Source organism: Asparagus officinalis, chromosome 1 (assembly GCF_001876935.1).
Source record: "Asparagus officinalis chromosome 1, Aspof.V1, whole genome shotgun sequence".
NCBI lineage: Eukaryota > Viridiplantae > Streptophyta > Magnoliopsida > Asparagales > Asparagaceae > Asparagus > Asparagus officinalis.
The window spans coordinates 111,459,218-111,482,464 of NC_033794.1; the positions used below are offsets into that span (position 1 = coordinate 111,459,218).

A 23,247-nucleotide genomic window follows, 5' to 3' on the forward strand; every position below is an offset into this window, starting at 1 on the left:
TAAATATAATCATGGGGTTATATGTGCAGATACCATGTTGTAATTGTGATTTGATGAGGGGCCAAATTATAAATGTACAACATCTATAAATAAGGGGTTATGGTCCCTAATCTAGGGTTACATGCTCTAATTCTCTTCACTCCCATCTAGAGAGAAATTTGGCTAGAGAAACCCTAATGTTAGAAGATCATCAAAACCCTAATCAGGTTTTCCTCAATGGATTCAGGTATAAGCTTCCGCTCTTTTCTTTTGATTCTTGTAAATCTCTTTGAATTAATCATGGCTTTATGGTTTAGATATCAAGTTTTTATAAGATCTAACAAGTGATATCAGAGCCACCATGATTTGTTCTAAGAGATTAAGATTAAAATTAAAATTAGGGTTTTTTGATCTTAATCGGTTTTTAGGATATAAACTTCACATCAATCTCCGTCTTTTCAGTTAATTAGGATATATGACATCTCAATCATATTGAGCAATAATATCCCCATTGAGACTCCGTCCGCTTGGTTCTCTTTTTTTCCAGGGTTACGAAGAAGAGTGAAGGAGATGCATTTCTCCTGCAAGATGCACGCTTCGAACCTGAGCTGTGGGTTAAGGAGGCTCTATAACCTGATAAGTGGATCCAAATCCGATCCGATTCTCGTTAAGGGTTAACTAGAAAGGGGAATTTTTGGGATAACTTTTAATATTAAAAAATAATCACTAGTACAAATATGCCCAGTCCTAACGGGTGTCTAGAACCATTGGGGTAAGTTCAATCAGCCCTAACGGTTCAACTCGTTGGAGCCGGTGAACTTTACCCAAACAATTGGGGGGAATTTTCACTCTAATTTTTAACCAAAAAAAAAACCCCGATTTCACATCCCGTTCCCAAACTCGTTCTCTCTCTTGTGCCTGTTCCCAAATCCACCGCCGGCCATGAATGTACCTCAATGCATATATTAATTCAACCTTGCCCACTAATGGTGTTTAGTTTTGAAAAAGGTGGAATGTTGAAATGACGTTTCTAGCCCTATCCCCAATCAAACAGTTTCCCCCCTTCACACACCTATGAATGTACTTCAATGCATATATTAAGAAAAAAGTTTTAAAGACCCAAAAATATGGGAGTCTATATGAGACATGTGAGGTGTCGATTTTCTGTCCCATAACAAGTTCCTGTACCACCACCCATATATTAATTCACCCTCAGCCTATAACTTTTGACACTAATACCCACATTCTTGTTCCTACGCTCATGCCCGAGGATGCATCATTCTTCAACTTGATCGAAGCACCTGGACAATTGCAAGAAGAATCACAGTGCGACTATTAAACAATAAAATATTGTAGATTTTCATCGATCCATATGCCTACATAGAGGGATATACAATACGGAAAGCTTTTCTTCTCTACCTAAAAAAAACCTCTTAATCCCCAGTACATAATGTAGCATATAGCAATTATTTATCTTTAGACTCGCAACATTAACTGCATTCGCCAATCGCCATCACGCCCACACTGTTCCGTTCCGTCCCGTTCATTCAAGGTTAGTGTGGCGGGCTCTCATCTGGGCCGGGCTACGGCCCAGAACCTCGGCCAACCTCACCACCACCATCTTCGAAACAACCGAACATCGCGCCCTCGTACAGGCTCCCCATCGGCAACCTCGCCGCCCCCTCCGCCGCCGCCTCCTCCTCCTCGTCCGCCATCGTCGTGGCGGGCAAGTAAGCCACCGCGCTCGCCAGCCTCCGGGCCTCGCTCCCGGACTCCGGCGCGCCGTGATCAGGACCACGCGGGCCCCGCTGCCGGCGGCGACGCGGCGGCGATGGCACAGTCGACGGTGGAGAAGCCGCAAAACCCTCAAAACCTAACTGGCCCTAACCTCCTCTCTCCCTTGTGTCCCAAACTCGTTCTCTCCTCTTTCCTCTCAAAACCCTCAAAACCTAACTGGCCCTAACCTCCTCTCTCCCTTCAAAACCCTAGCTAGCCCTAATTCCTCGTCGCCAACACCGCCACTAGAAGCTTCGCTGCCACCTGCACCTGAAGCTCATCAAGTCATCATTTCCCTTTCATATGTGCGTTTTTGTTCGACTTTATCGACTTTTTGGGATTTTTGTGATTTTTGCGTTTCTGATGTGGTTTGGTTTGATTTAGTGCAAGTTTCTTAATCAAATCTACTGCTTGCTTTATCCTACTCACTGTCTAAAGCTCGGCCTCCTGCCGTTCAAAGCTCAGTCGAAAACCCTAGATCTCCTGTAGTCGACACCAAGTTCTCATCCTCCACGCCATCCTCCTCCTTAACCCACGGCCCAGGTCCTAATCGTGCATCTTGCAGGAGAAATGCATCTCCTTCACTCTTCTTTGTAACCCTCTTCAATCTCCAAAGCTCTCCCCATCCAAAAAAAAGAGAAAAAGTGGAAAAATGGCGCTTTGGAATAAAATCCGACACTCTGGACTACAGCGCCTCGTTCAATCCTATCAAAACCCTAGCTTTATCTCCGCCCCCGTGAGATCTTGCTCAGTTCGTGCTCATGTACTGTCAATTCTCATCATCAAGATTATTTCTTTGCTTTCCCCCCCTGGTTTAGGTATGATTACATCGTTTTGTTTTCCTATGCATTTGAATTTGCTTGAAAATTCAGGTGAAGGAGAAGCAAATCAAAGAACCAAGCGGATGGAGTCTCACTGGGGATATTACTGCTCAATATGATCGAGACGTCACTGATCAAGGTGGGAGCTTTTGTCAATTGATTACGAACTTCACATTAATCTGTCTTTTCAGTTAATTAGTATATATTTATATATATATATATATATTATATATAATATATATATATATATATTATATATATATATATATATATAAAAGCAATATGGAGGAACTAAGTACCAAAGCGAAAGTTTTTGTGCTGGTAGTGAGGTGATCATCTACATCCACTCATTCAAATGAGGGACCATATTCATATGGATTGGAGAGTGGATGGGAATGAGACATATCACTACCCATCACAAAATTTTGTTGGTACCAAGTTCCTACATTTCTTCTTTCTCCCTATCTCTCCTCTCTCTCTCTCTTATATATATATATATATATATATATATATATATTATATATATATATATATATATATTAAAACTATTATAACTTAAGTGAATAGAGCACTTATCCATCAACTTTTTATCTCTTTATTATACTTGAGATTTGTGGCTACACATCAATGCTTTTCTTTGAGATCTGTGCCTTCATTTGTATCACATGCTAGCACAAATCTCAATGCAAAATCAATGCGATAAAAAAGTTGGTGGACAAATGGCTCCTATCCGCTAAGTTTATAGGAGCTTTACTCTACACACACACACAGCCACACACACACACACACACACATATATTATTATAATATTATATATATATATATACACACACACACACATACTTATACATATACATACATGTATATATGTTATAAGTATGTGTATATGCATGTGCGTGTGTGTGTGTGTGTGTATATATATATATATACTATATAATATATATATATATATATATATATATATATATATATATATATATATATATATATATATATATATTATATATATATATATATATATATATATATCTTTAATTTTGGGTTTATCTTAATTTATAAATCATCTAGTTTGTTTGATTTATAAAACATTATTGAGTTTGAAAAGATGTAATTTGAAGGAGAAAAGGCAAAATTTTTATTGAGTATTTGCATATGTAACATGCAATAGCTTGATTGAGGTTCATAAGAAAATTGAAGAAAGAATTATCCTTTTTTTTAGAGAATCCTCGAGCTGGTTTACTTAGAACAATGAGAATACAAGGGATGAAGAGGTGAGAAATAAACTAGAAATTTGCATGGAGTTTTCTTAGAACAATGAGAATACAAGGGATGAAAAGGTGAGAAATAAACTAGAAATTTGCATGGAGCCGTCTGCTTCTATTCAATAGCAAATGGCCAAGCTACATCTCCTCTAAATTTGAAGTGGTCCTTCTAATATCTTATATAGTATGCCTCTTTGAGTTGGTAGCATGTTGATTGCTATTTTTTCAAACAAGCCAACAAGTTGCGAGGAACATAAAATCCCATTTGTTTCTTCAATAAATGGGGATTTGAGCAAAGAGATCATTGTGCAGAAAAAGAAGTACCTATAGTGGAGGCGTAATAGTTAATCCAAGAAGAATCTTAGGACTGTAGTTCTCATGGCAATTAAATGGTCTCAAGCATTCTGTCACCCGAATGCCTATTAGACAACAATGCTAGCTCCCTATGCATTTACGTAGTCACTCAGTTTTCTTCTGAATATTTTATAATAACTAGTTAATATTAGAATGAATCATGTATAGTTTTTGTGTGGGCAGTGCCTAGTGGCACTTGGATTGAGCTTAGACATTTTATGGCTCTTCTCATGATTGTCACCTATTCCAGATCACTTGAGCATCCTATTAAATATATACATCCTCTTCTTTTAATCGTACTAAGATAGTATAAGCGAGTTGTGTAGTTTTTATTTTATTTTATGGAATATCTACAAAATTACAATAGCTGGTGTATTACATACTCTGAGTCCTACTCTGACATCGTTTTTGAATATCGTAAGTGATATGTTAACAAAAAGAGGGGAGAAAAGAGAGAGAGAAGGAAGGCCAAGCCTTTTCTTTTGGATTTCCTTGCCATGATTAATTGCCAGTAGGACCACTGTCATAGTGATAGTAATTTATTTTTGTTTCTCATTTCCCAATATGCGTTTTTCTTTTAAGTGTTTTAACTTAAAACATGTATTGTATAATCGAGTACATGACTGAATAAATGTATGAATATACACAAGGAGTGTCCAAGGAGTTTGGATATGACTGTTCATGTATGGATGTGGCTTCAAATTAGAAGTACTCAGGTAACATAGATCATAAACAAAGATATCACCTATGTTGAATTAGTGGCACGATAGTTTAGAAATTTCAGTTTGATCATGAGAATCCTATGAGAATCTTATGTATCCGTTACACATAACCTACATAATTAAAATTTGGCTAAAGTCTAGTGGAGTCCTTGATGTATCATCCAAATATCATTTGGATCCTAAATGTTTGGAAATCATCAGTGGATTCTTTAAAGTAACCTTTGCAATTAGCCTATGGCCTTTTTACAAACTTTTATTAAACCTTGCATACATGGCGATGACGTGACACTGTCATTTCAGCCAAAAATTAGTTAAAGTCCAAGTTCGTACTGCCACGTCATCATCACTTCAACAAAAATAGTGAAATTACAAGTTTGTATTGAATTTAGAAACTTACACTGATTTTTTTTGATGTGGCAATGACACGATTTAATGGAAGTTTATAAAGAGGACCTACGCTGATGACGTAGGTAACGTTAGGGACCCTTGATGACTTCAAACACTAAGGTCCTTAATGATAGTTGGTCAACACATCAAGGACCTACACTAAAGTTTTGCCTTTAAAATTTTCAGTCATAATAAGTTATTTCTCATAATTTCAGTGTTAACTAACCTGTCACTCTCCAAGCTATATGAAATAATTCCCGTAGGACATGAGATAAAGGGAACTCTTGTGCATAATAATTCCTATAAGCTCAAAAACTCGTAATTAGTATTTTTGAGGAATGAATTACATGAAACATAGATACATTAAGCACGGTCGAGTGGGAGAAACTCCTAATGAATAACGTCAAGGAAAGTTATCATTCGGGATGTTATAAATAGATAGCAGAAGAAAGGTATTCAAAAAATTCAAAATGCACGCATGCTAAGCGCCATGATCTTTTATAACTAAACTTTACATTGTAGGTTACATAAAAACCTAATTTCAGCTCTGCATTTAGCCTTTCCCAATAGACTCAATGAATAAGAATAGACAAAATCCGTCCTAGATAATTTTTTTTGCATGAAATCTCTACATCTGTAATATCTGACTTTTAACTCCTTACTAACTTAGAGATCATATTTTTCAGTGAAGAAATCAATTTTCAGCTCTTCTAACCATCGACATTTGTAGATTTCCTATAACTTTTCAACCTAAATTACCATGCATGAGATGGCTCTTTGTTTTTTCGATCATTATATTGCTTCTAGATGAAGTGACATTATACGATTGCTCTATCAATGATTCAATATTAAGATAAAACTACCTTCAAGAGGGATTCAAGGAAATAAGGAAAATAGACATCATAATTGTAATTATAATTGTAAGGGTCTATGTTGTGAGCCTTCATTATTAACTCAACCGAATTTGAAGTTATAAGAAAAATTAGAAGGAACATTAATGCTTCAGAACAATGCTATTAGAGTATCTTATTGCCTTGAGAATTTGACAAAGCTTGAAAAGATTGCATGTGTTCTATGGAATTCCTTCGCACCTAAAAGAACCCAGTGATAGCTAGAGAAATCAGGTTTGTTTCACAAAAGTAATTTGAAAAATTGTTGCCTCAATTAAGTACCTTGAACATCCATCATCTGAATTGTGAGGCTTAGCCTAATTTGCTATGCTCGTGAAAGACATAAAATGCAGTATTTAACTATAAAGACTAAATCTGCTTATTGCCCACGTGAAACTGAGTAAAATATTCCGTTTAAACTAATAAGGAACGGTACACTAAAGGTTTGAATATAGTTAAAAGAAAAGAGAAAACAAAGCACTCCTATAGAAGTCTGACATATCAAATGAATTTGAACTCTAAGCTACAACTTAAGCTGGTGTGCTCATGCTTTATGGTCCATTTTCTAAATAATAGGAGCAAGATGAATATCTGACTATGCAAAAGAGAACAAAAGTAGATATAAATAGGGGATGTACCTATGTTATCAAAGGCGTGCGCCTCTTGCACCCTGCGATGCTGGGCGGTGGCGAAGCGCCCTACATTTGAGGTGGTAGCGCCATTTTGCACCTCGCAAGTGCCTTGAGCGATGACGCATCACAGGACGTATGCAAGACATACCCTCACACATTTTTTTATTTAACATTTCAATCCTGTTTTTATACTGAATAACCCTTATCCCAAAAAGAAAAATAATCCTTCCAAACTAAAGGTTCGGGAAGTTTTCAGTAGTCTTTTTCCCCATTTTCATTTTCTTTTTGCTTTTCATGCTAATTAAACAACAGAAAATTGTTTTCTCCTCACCTTTTTTCTTTTCTTTTAGTTTTCGTTCGAAGTTTCGAACCAAGCACAACCTTACATAGTTACCCTAATCTCTATCATCATTCCATAATCCCGTCTTTATTCTCGCCTCATCTGCATTAGATCCTCACTATTTTCTAAACGCTAATTTATCTCCAAAACCCTAACTCTCACTCCATTTCTCAAAACCCTAACCTTAGGTGTTTCATTTTCTCATGCGGAGAATAATGCATAGGCATATGTAAATGAAGTGAAGTCAATCAATCGACCCGCCTCAATTCCATTTCATTGCCCATAAGTATTTCTTTTGTTCTCTCTCGTTCTCTAGTTTCAGATCGAGAGCTGCTCTTCAATTGATTTCGGACACCAGGAATGTACCCAAAGAACGAACCACAGAGGATTTTTGTCCTTCTATTTTCTATGTAATGATCTGAAAGATTTTCAAAATCGGCATAGGCATTTATCCTTCACCAGACATCCAATTTTGCTTTTTAATTTTGGGGATTATTTGATAGTGTTCATGTTTTGCCTTGATTTATGGTATAATTCTTATCAAGTTTGATCAAGAGTTGGTTATAAACATTAATTTAAAGAAAAATGTTTTAAATAACACTTGGTCAGAGTTTGACGAAAATTTTGGTGATTATCTAACTTTTTAAAAAAGCTTTCATCAAGACACCATGGTAAAATTTGATTTCTAAAATTTCTTAGTGCTTCATGTAGATATAGTTCTGCCCACAACAAATTAATAAATTGGAAAACTTAGTATCAACATTTATAACTACCAAAAACAAATATGAATTTTTTTCAAATAACTTGCGAAACAAATCTGATTTCTCTCGCCGCCACTGGTTGCTTTTAGGTTCGAAGGAATTTCATAGAACACATGCAATCTTTTCAAGCTTTCTCAAGGTAGTAAGGTGTACTCTAATAGCGTTGTTCTGAAGCATTAATATTCCTTATGATTTTTCTTATAACTTTAAATTTGGTTTGAGTTAATAATGAAGGCTTACCACATAGAGCTGTACAATCATAATTACAATTATGAATTTATTTTCCTTATCTCCTGGAATCCATCTTGAAAGTAGCTTTATCTTTATATTGAATCATTGGTAGAGCAATTGTATAATATCACTTCATTGAGAAGCAATACTATGCACTAAAAAACAAAGTCATCTCATGCATGGTAATTTAGGTCGAAAAGTTACAGTAAATCTACAAAATGTTTGTGGTTAGAAGAGCTGAAAATTGATTTTTGGTATATTCACTGTGTTCACTGAAAAATATGATCTCTAAGTTAGTAAGGAGTTAAGAGTATGATATTACAGATGTAGAGATTTCATGCAAAATTTTTATGTAACTTATAATGTAAAGTTTAGTTATAAAATGTTATGGCACCTAGCATACATGCATTTTGAAATTTCTTTTTGGAGACCTTTCTTTTGCTATCTATTTGTAACACCCCGAATGATAACTTTCCTTGAGGTTATCCATTAGGAGTCTCTCCCACTCGATCATGCTTAACATATCTATATTTTATGTAATGCCTTCCTCAAAAATGCTAATTATGAACTGTTTTGAGCTCATAGTAACTATTATGCACAAGAATTCCCTTTTATCTCATGTCCTACAAGAACTATTTGATATTGCTTGGACAGTGACAGGTTAGTTAACAATGAAATTATGAGCAAGAACTTATAATGACAAATTATGACTAGAAATTTTAAAGACAACTTCAGTGGAGGTCCTTAATGTTGGTCACACAACTTCAGTGGAGGTCCTTGATGTGTTGACTAACTATCAGTTAGGACCTTAGTGTTTGAAGTCATCAAGGGGTCCCTATCGTTACCTCTGTCATCAGCGTAGGTGCTCTTTACAAACTTCCATTAAGTCTTGCTGACGTGGCTTTAACGTGGCGCTATCATGTCACTGTCACGTCAGAATAAAATTAGTGAAAGTTCCAAGTTCAATACAAACTAGTAATTTCACTATTTTTTATTAACGTGACAATGATGTGGCAGTACGAACTTGGACTTTTAACTTTTTTTTGCTGAAATGGTAGTATCACGTCATCGCCATGTCTACAAGGTTAACATTAGTTTGTAAAAAGGACCTAGGCTGATGACAAAGGTTATTTTAAAGAACCCAGTGATGACTTCCAAATATCAAGGACCCAAATGTTATTTGGCCGATATATCAAGGACTCCACTAGACTTTTGCCAAATTTTAATTATGTAGGTTAAGTGTAACAGATACATTGGATTCTCATGTTATGATTATACTAAAATTTCTAAACTATGCTGCACCACTAATTCGACATAGGTAAACATCTTTGTTTATGGTCTATGTTACCAGGACACTTCTAATTTGAAGTCGCGCCCATACCCGTATGGTCTTATCCAAACTCCTTGGACAATCCTTGCATATATTTATACATTTATTCGGGCATGTACTTGATTATACAATACATGTTTTAATTTAAAATACTTGTTATACATTTTTTGGACATATATCCTACATTTAAAACTCGTAGCACAGTGGTATTGAATTATGATTTTGAAGGGTTGTTTGGATGTCTAGTTCAAAAACTAGTGATTTTCTAATTTATAATCCACATAATAAAAGAAACATAAAAATGTTAATATGGACTTTAATTCTCATCCTTGTTCTCATATAAATTATTAATTCCAAGATATAATATATGTGTAATGTGTATATAAATATTTATATAGCCATGTCCTTGTACCCCCACCTTTTACAAGTTTGCCGTGTCCCGTACCCATGCTCGTATTCGTGCAACATAGTTTATGGTACTTATCTCATAATTAGTGTGCTACTTATGGATACCCGCTGAATGCTATTAGATGTATCTTAATTAGGATTTCATTTTAAATAGATGCATAAGAAACTAAGAATACATGATACTTATCTCTATCAGGAAGGATGTGTACTGTTCAAGTTGCACTTTGATCTGATGCAAAATTACAGAAAGAAGGATTATCACCATGTATCTCAGGCCTAGGTGGAAGTGTTTTAGGTTCTTTTTTTTCATTCTATTTGCCTAAACTTCCTACTGCATGCATATAATGGTCAAATCTCATTTTAATTGTCTGGACTCTTCTTTTTTCTTCTTTTGTACTTTGTTTCTTCGGCTTTTAAGCTGTTTTTCAATGAGCAGAGCTTATTTACGTTGTTATAACTTATAAGCAGTACTTGTAAGATGAATTGAAATCAGATTCTGGTTCAACTTACCAAAGTTAAGAACTAGTGCCTAATTGGTTTAAGAGTTAAGGATTATCAGTGTCTAAGATATCGGGGGAATGATCTTTAGTCTGTATTTTATCTATCTTACTGCTCTGTAATGTTCATAAAATTCTGCGAGGCTATGCTCTTGTTCTTTCCAAGGAGTTAATGGTTCTTACCTTTTTCTTTCTTGACGTGGCCAGCCTCTTATGGTTGGGAAGACGGTTAGCTACTAATGGAGCAACTTGGCACTAATAACTCCTTTTTTATACCTTATTTGTCTACATATATTCTTGTACTTCGAGAAATCAAGTCTTGACAATGCTGCTAATTCCACTTGACTACTTGAAGGTTGCTCCACATGTTATGCATCTCTCTTAATCTGCTTGTCATCTTAGCCATCCTTCTATCTCTTTGTTCTTACTTTGACCTATATTTGTTAACATTCCTTTAAATATTTTTGTTCGATAGGATTATATGAGATTTCTTATCGTCTTGTGCCACATTGATCTAACCTCCAGATAAATGGTGATTTTCTCTTTTGCTCTTAATTATTTGCCAGCATTGTTTTCTCTTTGTTTGGATGCTTGTGCCAAGGTCAAATGCAGTATGTGTTGATCATACACTATTCTATTCTTTAATTTTTTTCACTTCTCGGATCTCTACGCATTTCTACATTGAAACCCTGACATGAGGACGACATTATCTTTCCACCCTGGGCCATTTTCTTTGTACATAGCAATTCATGAGCAAACTAAACCTGATGTGTGCACCTTACTTTAAGGATCCTGTCACAAGTGACTCATTTTGATGTATGCTAACATGGGCTTGTTCGATATTTCAATTTCCATTCTTAATGATAATTATAATTGACATGTTTATACTTGGTTGCAGATTATTATTGTTTCCAATGTAGACCTCAACATGGAACCGGACATGCACAACGTCAAATTGTTAATGCTCTTCGCTTGGGGGAGAGGGAGAAAGCCTTTGGGATGCTACAAAATCTTGGTGATGGAAACGTCTCTTTAGGTCCTGATGACTTTTCTTTTGTTCTGGACTACTGTGCACAGATTCCTGATCCTCTGGTAAGAAGCATGGTGAACTTATTACTTGTTTTTTGTAACTGCGGTAGATGACATATTAGATGATACATTTTTCTATTTTGCATTGTGGGTGGTGATAAAAAACTGAAAATTTTATCTTGTTTCAATTTTTTTTTGTTGTTGGGTACCTAAGTTACACGAGTGAAGGTGCAGGTGGGGGTATGTGACATGACAAATTTGTAGAAGGTAGGGTATGAGGACACATGTGAAACTCATGGGGATATACTCATAGTTCTGTGCTATATATGTAACTGATCCTTTTAAATCATAATTCTTAAGGCTGAAATGAACTTGACCTTATCCAATAAGTTACCAAAATGAATGTGAAATGCAGAATTTACACACATATACATACATACATATATGTACACAAACACATAAATACGTGTTTTAAAGTAAACATGTGTCACACCCCGGTTCCAAAACATGATAGTTTGGAACGTGACTCGGCCGACAATGCAACCATACAGTCACATTCACGCCTCTAGATCATCTTGTATACATATATATTACCAAAAGAACTACTACATAGAGCATGTAACTAAGATAACAAAGAAAATAGATAGATAAAAAAAATGGAATTACAGAGTTCTATGGCAAGTCCACAACTCTCCAAAATGGGAAAAAGGAAAATATATCATAGTCTGGAGAACCACACGTGGCTAAGGAAAAATCTAAAATAAATAACTACCTAACTAAACTGAAGTTGAAAGAGTGATAGGACAGAAGGTGATCACTGCCGCTGGCTTGATCCTTAAAGTACTCTTGGTCCTGCGAAGGAAGAATAGTCCCCGAATCTGGGGCACGCAAATCCCAGGAGAGTCAGAAAACTCCCAACAAGCATGTAAAATAAGGGAATTGTGCGTGTGTTAGTGTATGTGACAGGTATAAAGAAAAGATGAAACTCAATTAAAGATGATAAAAGAAATTGATAATTGTCGATGTCAAATAAGATCTACCGCAAAGCATACATCTTATACCATGTACTAAAAGGAGTTAAGATTTAGAAACCCACAATACGAGATGAGTACGTCGAGGGAATAATCCAAACAAGAAAACCCTCGTATATACCATGTATCACAAATTGTAAATCGCTAAATATCAACTCCCAAAATCCTATAAACAAGAAAAAAAAATACATCATCAACACCTCATCCAGAATAGGTCGTGCACGCCAAATCTATCACGAAGCACATTATTCTTATTTTACATGTTATTTGAATTAGAGAAGAATATTTTCATATATATAAATCGGTTCCCCGTAAACCGTCTCGGGAACACGACTTCAAGTCAAGTATTAGCCCTTTAGCTCTTATATATATAACTCAGGATATCAGGAATGCACATGTGCCCGTTTATATACATGTTATATGCTCCGTCTAATTCCCATTTATAAACCCTATGTTTATCAGTTTAATTTAAGTGACTGTGCATGAAATATTGTGCACTAATCACAGAGTTACCATGGAACGACTTCTGTAAAACTATGAAAATAACTGTGACCCAGAACATATCTTAACAAGATGGGTGCATCATCTAGCCGATGCTACAATAATAATAGTTAAGAAAAAAACCCTCATATCGGGATATCGATATCGAGGGCATAGTCATACTATGAAAACACGCTTATAAATCATATTTTTAACATGGGTCGTCTTCATGCACAGTCTCTCCTATTGGATGACAACTAGGTGATCAAGCAACAATTTTTCATAAAGTCAAGCATGTCATACACAATATCAAACAAGATAAGTACTATAGGTATAAACCGGGTTTTAATCTAATCATGACATTTCAGGTGATTTCCATTATCAAGTCTTGCCTATTTAGGCACTTGAGTTCCTATGGCACAATATCCTATAAACCGTGAACCCTTCACTTACTGGAAAACTAACGGAGTCAGATAGAATTCATTTAGCCTACGAACAAGTAATAAAAAAAATACTACACATAGCATGCATATAAACATAAGTCTTGTTGATGTGTTAAATTCTGACAATGTTATAAAAACTAGTAGTAGTGAGCATTGGGAGAGTGTTGCTGGAAAAGACGGCTCAAGATTTTTGTTGCCAAGGCTTTAAGTAGGTGTTGATATGTTTTGTCATGTGTAGTCATGACTTTAAATTAAGTGAGGAATAATCCAGAATTCACATCTATTAAGTGGTTAGAAAAACTTAAATAAGTTTGGTGTAATCCACATAGGGTAGCTTAATTGATCAGAGAACAGTTCCAATTCTATTTGAGTTTGAAAGCTAATTTAAGCATATTTCCTTTTGATAAAGTTTGCTGAAAATATTGTTCAAAGTAGATACTACATCCAAAAGTAATAACGGTATTTGAATTTGCTCTCCAAAGCGTGCACATGAAGTGTGGATTACGTGAACGATTAATCATATTCAGTGAAAGGAAGAGATTGAATTAAATTGGGGTGATTAGTATTAACCCACAATGAAATTTTTAGTGGTTAGTTGGTAATGCCCTAAGTGGTCGAAACATATAATTTAAATGGTTAAATAATAATTAAAACTCAAGTAACTTTGAGGACCCTTGGACAAAGTTCGCAACCATTAATAGTTCGTTTAAAGTGGAAACAATATGTGCAGGTTACATATTTAAATTTTCTTTCCATAATACATACAAGAAGGTTTAGACTAAACATAATAACTTAAACTGTGTCAGAATAAATTCGAATCAGGATGTAGTTTTGATACTATTGTAAGCTTATTTGTTTTTGGTAAAGTTTTGAAGAAATAATAACTCAATTTTGAAGTGAAACCTGTAAGCATGAGATATTTGAAGTTATCCTTTCATAAATTACATATCTAGAAGCATCGACACATAAGAAGATTGACATAAAACAATTAGCTTGGTTAAACTACCATAATGATATTAGTATTTAGAAAAATCCAAGAATCAGGTTTTGGAGTTAAAATTGCATGTTGTAACTTTGCTTTTGAGAACATGCACGTTAAAAGTGAGTAGTGAGAATATTGACCAATAAGAAAATTAACATATATTTTTTCCACAAATTTCTACATTTTTCTTATATTGTTTGTTTCCAGTATAATAAATATTTATAATATGTATCATGTTAAATAATATAAAAGGTAAATATTGTGAACGAATGGTGGACTCTCGTAAACATGCTAATACAAGAAGTGAAGGCTTGGTACTTTGGTAACGTCATTCAGTCACAGAATTAGATCTTGCTTTGAGGCTCTGAATGATAGAGTACTACGAAATGAGAACATAAATGAGGATATTCAAGAAGATTTCAAGGAATTTCAAAATCAAGGATTTCCCTACGATTAAATAGAAGAAGGCCAAAAAGGTGCAATGCTTAAATATAATCCCATATAGCAGGAAGTCTATGTTCTAGTGCATTAAAGGGAGCTGAAGAGCATGATCATCATTTTCCTTGGATGCATTGCAGAAACATGGAAAGGATAACCTCTCGTAGCTACAAAGAATTCATATGAAACATTCCTAAAAATTAAAGAAAGAATTCAACAAAAAGCAAGACAACATAATAATAATGAGAATAAATTTCTTAGAGAACTAGAGAATGATAGAGTACTACGAAATGAGAACATAAATGAGGATATTCAAGAAGATTTCAAGGAATTTCAAAATCAAGTAGGAAATGAATGCTTGCCGATTTTGAAAAAAAAAGACGACCATGAAAAATAAAATAGTTGAAGGATAAGAAATGTTTGCCAATCATTCGAGAGAAACTCTGAAAGCTACACCGAAGCAAGAAAATCCCTTTTTTTCTCTCAATTCTCATTGTTGCCTCTCTGCTTGCTTTCTTTTTTTCTTCTTTTTTTCGGTTTCTTTTTTTTTGAAAGCTCTCCCGTGAAGAAAAGAGGTGAAAGAGATATATATGGATTTTTAAAGGGATCAAGTGGTTAGGTGGTTAGAGATTTTCTAGGATTTTATATATATTTTTTAGAGAAACAAATTGGTTAAATCAAATCCTAAAAAGAACCAATTTTTGCTAAAATGTGGAGTTAGTTTCCATAACTAACTATCTCATCTCACACGTGAAAGAAAGAAGAAAGAAATCAAAGGGGAAGAGTGGAGATGGGCTTTCTAGGTTGCGCTAACACTAATAGCCTTTATGACACTTAATTTTTTTTTCAAATCCAATTCATGTGGGCCTCCTATATAAGACCTTGCATAAAAAAATATTGATTATTACAACATGCATTGTATAATTGAGTACATGCCTAAATAAATATATGCATGTATTTAAGGAGTGTCTAAGTGTCGGGTACGTGTGTGGGTACAACACGTGCCTGGGATGGGTACGGCTCCACTATAGAAGTGCCCAGGTAATATAGTTTGGTACCATAAGGTTAAAGCATATCTATGATAAATAAATGTAACTTATAAGATTTAGGATATGCAATGAGACAAAAGTTTCAGCAGTCAAGACTTCTATTGAAAACGTCAAACTTTTTTATTATTATAATTTGAGTATGTTTTTTATTTTCACTTTTCATTTGTTATTAGCCCAACATTGGTGTTGAAGAAAATGAAACTTAAAAAGGATCGAAACATCCACTAGCATTGGTATCCACTTTTCTCCTTTAACTGAAAAAGTTTGTGTGTGGCGTACCATGTATGCTATCAGACTCTGCAACATGACTAGATTCATTAGTTTGTTTATATTGAAAACTTTTTAAGTTTCAAAGTGGATAGAATGCCCTTCAACTCTTTATGATTCTTGTATCAATTATTCATGCATCATGTTTTTTGGGCGATAATTGGATATTCATGTTAGCATGGAAGTTCTTATATGGTGGAGCAGAACTGACTCAATTGATTTATGTTCTTCTATGTCACCCGATTATTTCTATCATGAAGCCATACCCATACCCGACTTGATTTATGTTCTTCTATGTCACCCGATTATTTCTATCATGAAGCCATACCCATACCCGACACGTACCCGATACCAATGTCTTAAAAAATCTCCTCTTAGCCTACCTAGGCGGTACCTAGGCTAGCCACATAGGTTTTGAGAGTGCGTACAAGAGCATGGGCCGCTTACATGGATTGTATCATTTAGGCATTGACCGTAATTTCATACGTTGCAGCCTCCATGTCCTCCTACATTCTCCAAACTCTTCTAAACTCTTCTAGCCTCCAACTATAGACACCTTCTTTACCTTCTCTTACCTTCAACGAAACCTCCACCATCACTTAAACGTAGAAGAAAATCTTCCTAGACGCCACTGCGGCGCCTATGCTTTTTATAACACTAGTATAGTGCACGTGTGTTGCACGTGGACATATTTGTTTTATGTTCTAATACTTTACACAATTTATTATTTAATTAATGGAAGATTTTCATTTTGAATGTAATTATAACAACATTTGAGGACTTATTTGTAATTTTCTCACAATTTAGATAATATACTTCTTTCAATCTTCTTAAGGTTTAAGTTTTGAACTATATAGGGGTTAATCTGTAAAAAATTATGAAGTTTTGGGATTCTTTCTATAAATATATGAAATTTCAATGGTTCTTGTGAAAAATTATGAAGATTCATGATTGTTTGTGCAAAAATTTAGGGTTATTTTGTGAACATTGGCAAATCATGGAATATCCAAAAGATACAATTTTATTTTTTTAATCTTAAAGACATAGTTCTATTTCCTTTATAATTTAAGATAATGAATGATATTTAATAACTACTGGTAGTTTTATGTGCAAATTTAGAATATAGCTTTAACACTAGGGAGGTTAGATAATATACTTATTATATAAAAAATAATTACCAAAAAGACAAAAAATCCAAGTTTGTTCTTTACTTTTATGTTAAAAGTATGTCATGCTATTCCAGTTTATATTAATTATCTTTATTTTTGCTAATCCATCATAACAAAATAAAATTCTCACTTTCACATTCTCTCTCTTCTATTATCATATAATTAGTAACATTTTTAAAGAATTTTTGGTAATGTTTACATTGTTGCTTATAATAAAGAACCAAAACTACCGTGTACACATAATAAATGACTATGCAGATCAAGTTCACATTAACAACCTAAAGATACATAAGGCACACCCTCATTTCTCTAGTTCATCTTCTTGCTCCAAAGTCCAAACAACGTATAATCTTGTGGCAAGCTATGGCAAATCGACACCATCCCACAAGAAGCGACAAATTGGTATTGTTCTGGCCTTTAACTTCAAGTACCCAAAACGCTATGTGCTTTGTGTTCCATCCTGACGTATCTATATGGCACACCGCAAATACCTCCACCCTCCATCCATCCATTCCCACCATGGACACCTCATAACCTTTCGTCTTGCTTGTTGTGTGGCAATAGAACACCGCATACACATCCTAAGCATGAACTGGTAGTAGAGAATAACGTATATTGAGTAGTTGGTAAACAAAGAGATTAATAGTTTGGATTGAATTGATGATTCATGAGCATTTAATTGAGAGGTTAAAAAAACATGGCTATACCTTTATTTATCTTCTTCCATTGGCTTTTTAAAGATTGACCTTGGCAGTGCATTAAGTTCCTTTCCTTTTCTTAAAACTATAAAGAAATTTTTACATGAAAACCATCTTACCTTTTGCCCAAATTGTAACTTACCATGTTTATTTAATTTTTTAATGTAAACAACTATAGTTTACTTGCATGTTCTCAGAATCTCAATGTCACACCTTCGCCACTATTCAGCCCAATTTTTTTTAAAATACTCATTTTACCCCCGCTTCTCTCCCCATCTTCCTTCCTTCCTTTCTCCCCCTCCCATGCCCCCCCCCTCCCCTCCCCTACCTACTTCATTCATTCCTTCTCTTCTTCCTCACCTTCTCCACCATCTCCTCCATTTCTAGGTTTTACTAACCCTAACCCCTTTCTTCCTCTCCTCTCCCTTCACCTCCTTTCCCCTCTCCACCTCTTTCTATTCTCACCTTTCCTCCCTCCTCCTCTTGCCTTACCCTCTTTCTTCTTCTCTGCTCCTCACTCTCCACTCTCCCCGCCAACCTCCTTCCTTCTCTCAAGCCATCGGTCCAATCAACTTCCCTCCACCTCTCCTCTTCCTCTCCTCCTCCTCCTCCTCTCCTTTTTTCTATTAGGTTAGACAGAGGAGAATTATAGTAATTTTATATTTTAAAAAAACACTAAAATGTGTGACATTGAGAATATGTAAGCAAACTAAAGTGGTTTACATAAAAAAAACAATAAAGGTGTTAAATTGCAATTTGGATAAAAGTTGTTGATGTTTTCATATGTAAAAATCTTACTATAAATGTTATTAATATTATAAATTATTATATATATATATATATATATATATATATAATATATATATATATTATATATATATATATATACTATATATTATAATTATATATAATTAATATTGTTCTACTGTAATATATTAGAACATAATTAAGATAAATATTAATACAAAACAGTGGTTAATATGTTTTCTTTTCCTTCACTAAATATTATAAATATTAATAATATTATAAATATTTTAGATATCATTATTAATATTATAAATTTCTTAATGTTCTACACAGTTTTATAGCATTATAGTATAGTGGACATGCGTTACACGTGTACGAAATTATTTTATATTCTGAATTTGTTTCATGGACAAGAAATTTAGAAATTAACTCAGAAAAAGAATAAAGATTAAAAAAAAGCAGGGAAAATGACTAAAAAGTTAAAGATTAAATAAAAGCAGGATAAAGTTTAAAAATTAAAGCTTAAAGAAAAGAAATTCTTTCAAAAAAAACTTTAAGAAAATCAGGATAAAAAGTTTCAGTGCTTACATATATAGATATAGTTTTGATTGTTCGTTGCTTCTGTTAAATCTTCAGGTTGTTAATGAAAACGTGATTTGATTGTTCTCCTCTGGCTTAAAATATCAAGTGGAATGTTTCGTAATATGTTAATTTATATAAAACAATGAAAATAGTTACTTAGATTATGAAGACTGATAATTCAGTGTTGTTTACTGATGGATAATATTTTAAAAAGTGAATATTTATCTATCATGTTACATATATTAAATGTTAACGATTGTTTATGCAAATAATAATCTATAAAATAAGATCGTATTATACATATAGGTATATCATAATTTGTTTCTTGGATCCAGAGGTCTAAGGTCAGATTTGACTTGTAAAGAGTGGTAAGATAATTTATATCAAGTGTAGAAACATGTAGAAAATTCTAACAGGTACAAAACACACACACATAATTACTTTCATTCGGCAATTAAGTAATCTAATGTTTCATTACAAGCTAATATGAATTATAAAAATGGAATGAGCTATTGCCTTAAAAATATCTTCAATGCAATTGTAAGCATTATGAAATTCTCTAAGGACTATATGAGATTAAGAACAAGCTAAAAATTCTAGCCAGTCCCTTCATGACATAAAAAGGTATTAGTCTTAGATACTACATAATTCTGCACCTTAGATGAAGCTATGCAAAATAGAAGCAAACAATGTTGTACACAACTAAAAGAACTGATATGTTCATTGCATCTGCTAGTTATGTATATCCTTCGCTGATATTTCTATCATTCTTGACTCCAACACTTAGAAAAGCCACATTTAACTTCAATAAGTTTTTGAAATCAGCATTCTCAACAATTTTGGATCATCTGAGTCCCATGGAGACTATGAAATATATCTTCCACTAATTGATTTAAAATGCTTATGTCAAGAGACTCTTGATTATAAAGTACATGTAGCTTGTGCAGTTACTTGAACACAGGAGTAAAATGGATAAGTTGAGGAGCTAAACATTTAATAACTCACTACCAACTCTCTGTCTTTTTTTATTATCATTTTGATAAAATATTAGATTATAATCCACTCTAAATTATAATCCAATTGGGTCAAAAGTTCTCAAACATTCTCTTAGTCATTAGTTAAAAGGAACATGATCCAGTAGTGCTACCACCTAAACAAAGAAACAAAACAAAATAAGTCTCTATTCTCAATAAACAAAAATCATAATTCTAATTGACAAAAAAGTAATATGTATTTATGACAGAAATAGGAAGAACAAAAAGAAGTATGGCAAGAGCATTTATAAGCACATAATAAGCAACATATAATAATATAGAGCTCGATCCATGAACAAAATTCATGTTAACTGTGCTTATTATTAAGTGATAAGTGATAACTATTCTTAAATAAAAATATATATATACTAAGTTCATGGATAATACACTATTTCTCTCAAATCACAATAAAGTACATAGTAATAATTATAGAAATAGAAAAATTTCATTAAAACCCCCCAAATTAGACCTCAAACTTTAGTCTCAATCCGAATTCTCCACCGTCTGATTCCTTGTATCAATTGTATCCTCAATCCGCGTATAGCCGTCAACCTAACAATCACATCAATATAAAGTATAATCCGAGTAAAGCCCAGTGCTTCCTCAACATAACTTTAATCATCTTCACCCTCCCTGTCGTTATCTCTTTTGAAGGGATAACGTTTTCACTGGCGAGCTTGTATCATCCAAATAATATCATAGTAAAGCCATGGGGTGAGTAAAAGATGCTGTTAGGGTTGTAAGAGGTGAGTGTAAATCTAAATCATCAAATGAGAGAATTTATATAGGTTGCAAGTAAGGGCTATTATGATAAATAAAGAAAAGCAGGCTACCTCTTTGGATTCCGTAACTGTCAAATGTTGTAATTGCCACTTAAATAAAGACTACAATTGAAAATGTAACTCTCATTTCAAGTATGCATGAATGTATGCACTAATGATATTTTAAGTTGACACTTTGTATGCAGATTGAAACGTATAGTATTAGTTTGTCATATGCATGACCTCTAGAAGAAAACTCTTCATTATCAAAATTTATGATTATAATAATGTATGTATTGCATTTATTATACTATTTACTTCATTGGCTATGTATATGTATGTAGGTTAATGTATGCAGTTTATCATGGAGAGTCACAATATTACATGGATGCCCTTAACAATATAAATGGCATCTTTAACACTATATATACATATTGAGGGTATTTTTGAAAGAAATGTTTTAACATCCTTCACACTTTTAGAATAGTATTAGATTAAATTGACATTTATTATCAACTATTATAATTAAAAATAAAAAATAAAAACCGTCTAGGTCCTGCCTAGGCTCCCACCTAGCCGCCTTAGCTATAGCTTATAGGCGTCAGCTCCAGCGCCTAGGTCGTATAGCGCTTTCTATAACCTTGCCCGACACGTCCCCCTACCCAAACTTCATGGACACTCTTTGGATATATGCATACATTTATGCAAACATGTACTCAATTATATGATATATATTTTAATTTAAAACACTTGTCAAACACTTTTTAGACGTATATCCTGCAGTTCACATCAATTTCTCAAAACTCGTTAAACATGCATAGGGTTTATTTTAGCCCATACCTAAATTCAAAACCATGATTGTAAAGGGTCGTTTCGGTGTCTAGCTCAAAATTGAGTAGTTTTCATTTCATAATAATCAACAAAAGGAAAGAAACTTAAAAATGTTATAGGAAGTTCAAATCTAGTAATACATGAATTGACAACAATAATGATCTCATGAAAAATATATATGTATATATATATATATATATATATATATATCGTGTCCCGCACCCGTAGCAAGTAGCAATACTCGTACCCATTTCCATGCAACTTAGGTGCTCTTTCATTTGGTGTTACATCCGAAATTAGCGTATCTACTTCATAAGTTAGTTTGTGGTTGCATCTTGTATTGTGTGAGGGTTTCTACAATAGCGACTTGTAGATTGTTGTTATCTTTCTATTTAAAGGAGCTGTTAGTTATGTTTATAGAGATGATCATCTTATAGAGTTGATCATCGTCACATCTTTAAGTAGCTATGGATGGTTAAAACTATAGATAATACTGTGTTTAAAAGACATTGTGAACTTACATTGTGCATATTTGCTCTTGATGTTAGATCATGCTTGTACTAGCCAGAGCTAAGTGAAGCATGTTTTACTGTAGCCGTCAGTGCCCACTGGGTGACTGCTACATGAACATGTTATCTTCTGAGGATGCAGGAAACTTTGATGTAAATCAATTTAATTTTTTTTTTCTTCTAGCCGTAGAGGCAGGGGGTTGAAATATCTCCTCTTTTCCTAACAGTGTTTTTGCATCTTTTTTCAGGTTTTTTGTTCTCTTGTTTTAAAGTCTATTGATGTAAACAATCTTCTTTCATGAATGTACTTCTTGCACAAAGATTTGTATTTTATGTGTTATGTTCTTAGAACTTTCTGTTTTAACTAGTTTGTCATGGGAACTTGGAGAATCATGGAGGAACAAGCAGTGGCTATTGACAAGAGATGTTGTAGAGCTATTGTTAAAGCCTTTAGTAGGGGAGGATATCTTAAGGAGGTATGCTGAGATGTTTTTCACGATCCAGTTCCCTCTATTCATTCAGCAAATTTTTGTGAGAATGTGTTTCATGTTTACGCATGCATTTCCATATGCATTATAAATTTGGAGTAATGGAACAGGTTTATTATTTTTTCATATTAATTTTTTTACTGTTTCACTTCTTTTTCTGACTTGAACCTCATTAGTTATTATTCATTGACTATCATTCTTGATCACCAAACAAACTCATAGAAAAACTCTTTTCAGTTTCTGCAAATGTCAAGACCTACTTATTCCGGTCTTTTAAGAAAAGGAAATCATGTACTTTTTTTTGGTTGGGGGGGGGGGG

General features: G+C 33.9%; 1 protein-coding gene across 7 annotated transcripts in view; it reads left to right on the forward strand.

The window, feature by feature from the left end:
* Window positions 1,391-23,247, forward strand: part of LOC109828981 (pentatricopeptide repeat-containing protein At1g76280) — a 35,425-nt gene continuing 13,568 nt past the window's right edge. For 5 of the 7 annotated variants that reach the window (XR_002243914.1, XR_002243916.1, XR_002243915.1 and 2 more), the window contains exons 1-4: window positions 1,391-2,518; window positions 2,628-2,715; window positions 11,289-11,482; window positions 22,809-22,916. Coding sequence is in view for 2 of the 7 variants with exons in the window: in XM_020396008.1 (XP_020251597.1) it covers window positions 2,408-2,518; window positions 2,628-2,715; window positions 11,289-11,482; window positions 22,809-22,916 (501 nt within the window). In the remaining 5 variants the exon portion in view is untranslated. The remainder of the gene's footprint in view (window positions 2,519-2,627; window positions 2,716-11,288; window positions 11,483-22,808; window positions 22,917-23,247) is intronic. The other 2 variants (XM_020396007.1, XM_020396008.1) reach the window with 2 other exon arrangements.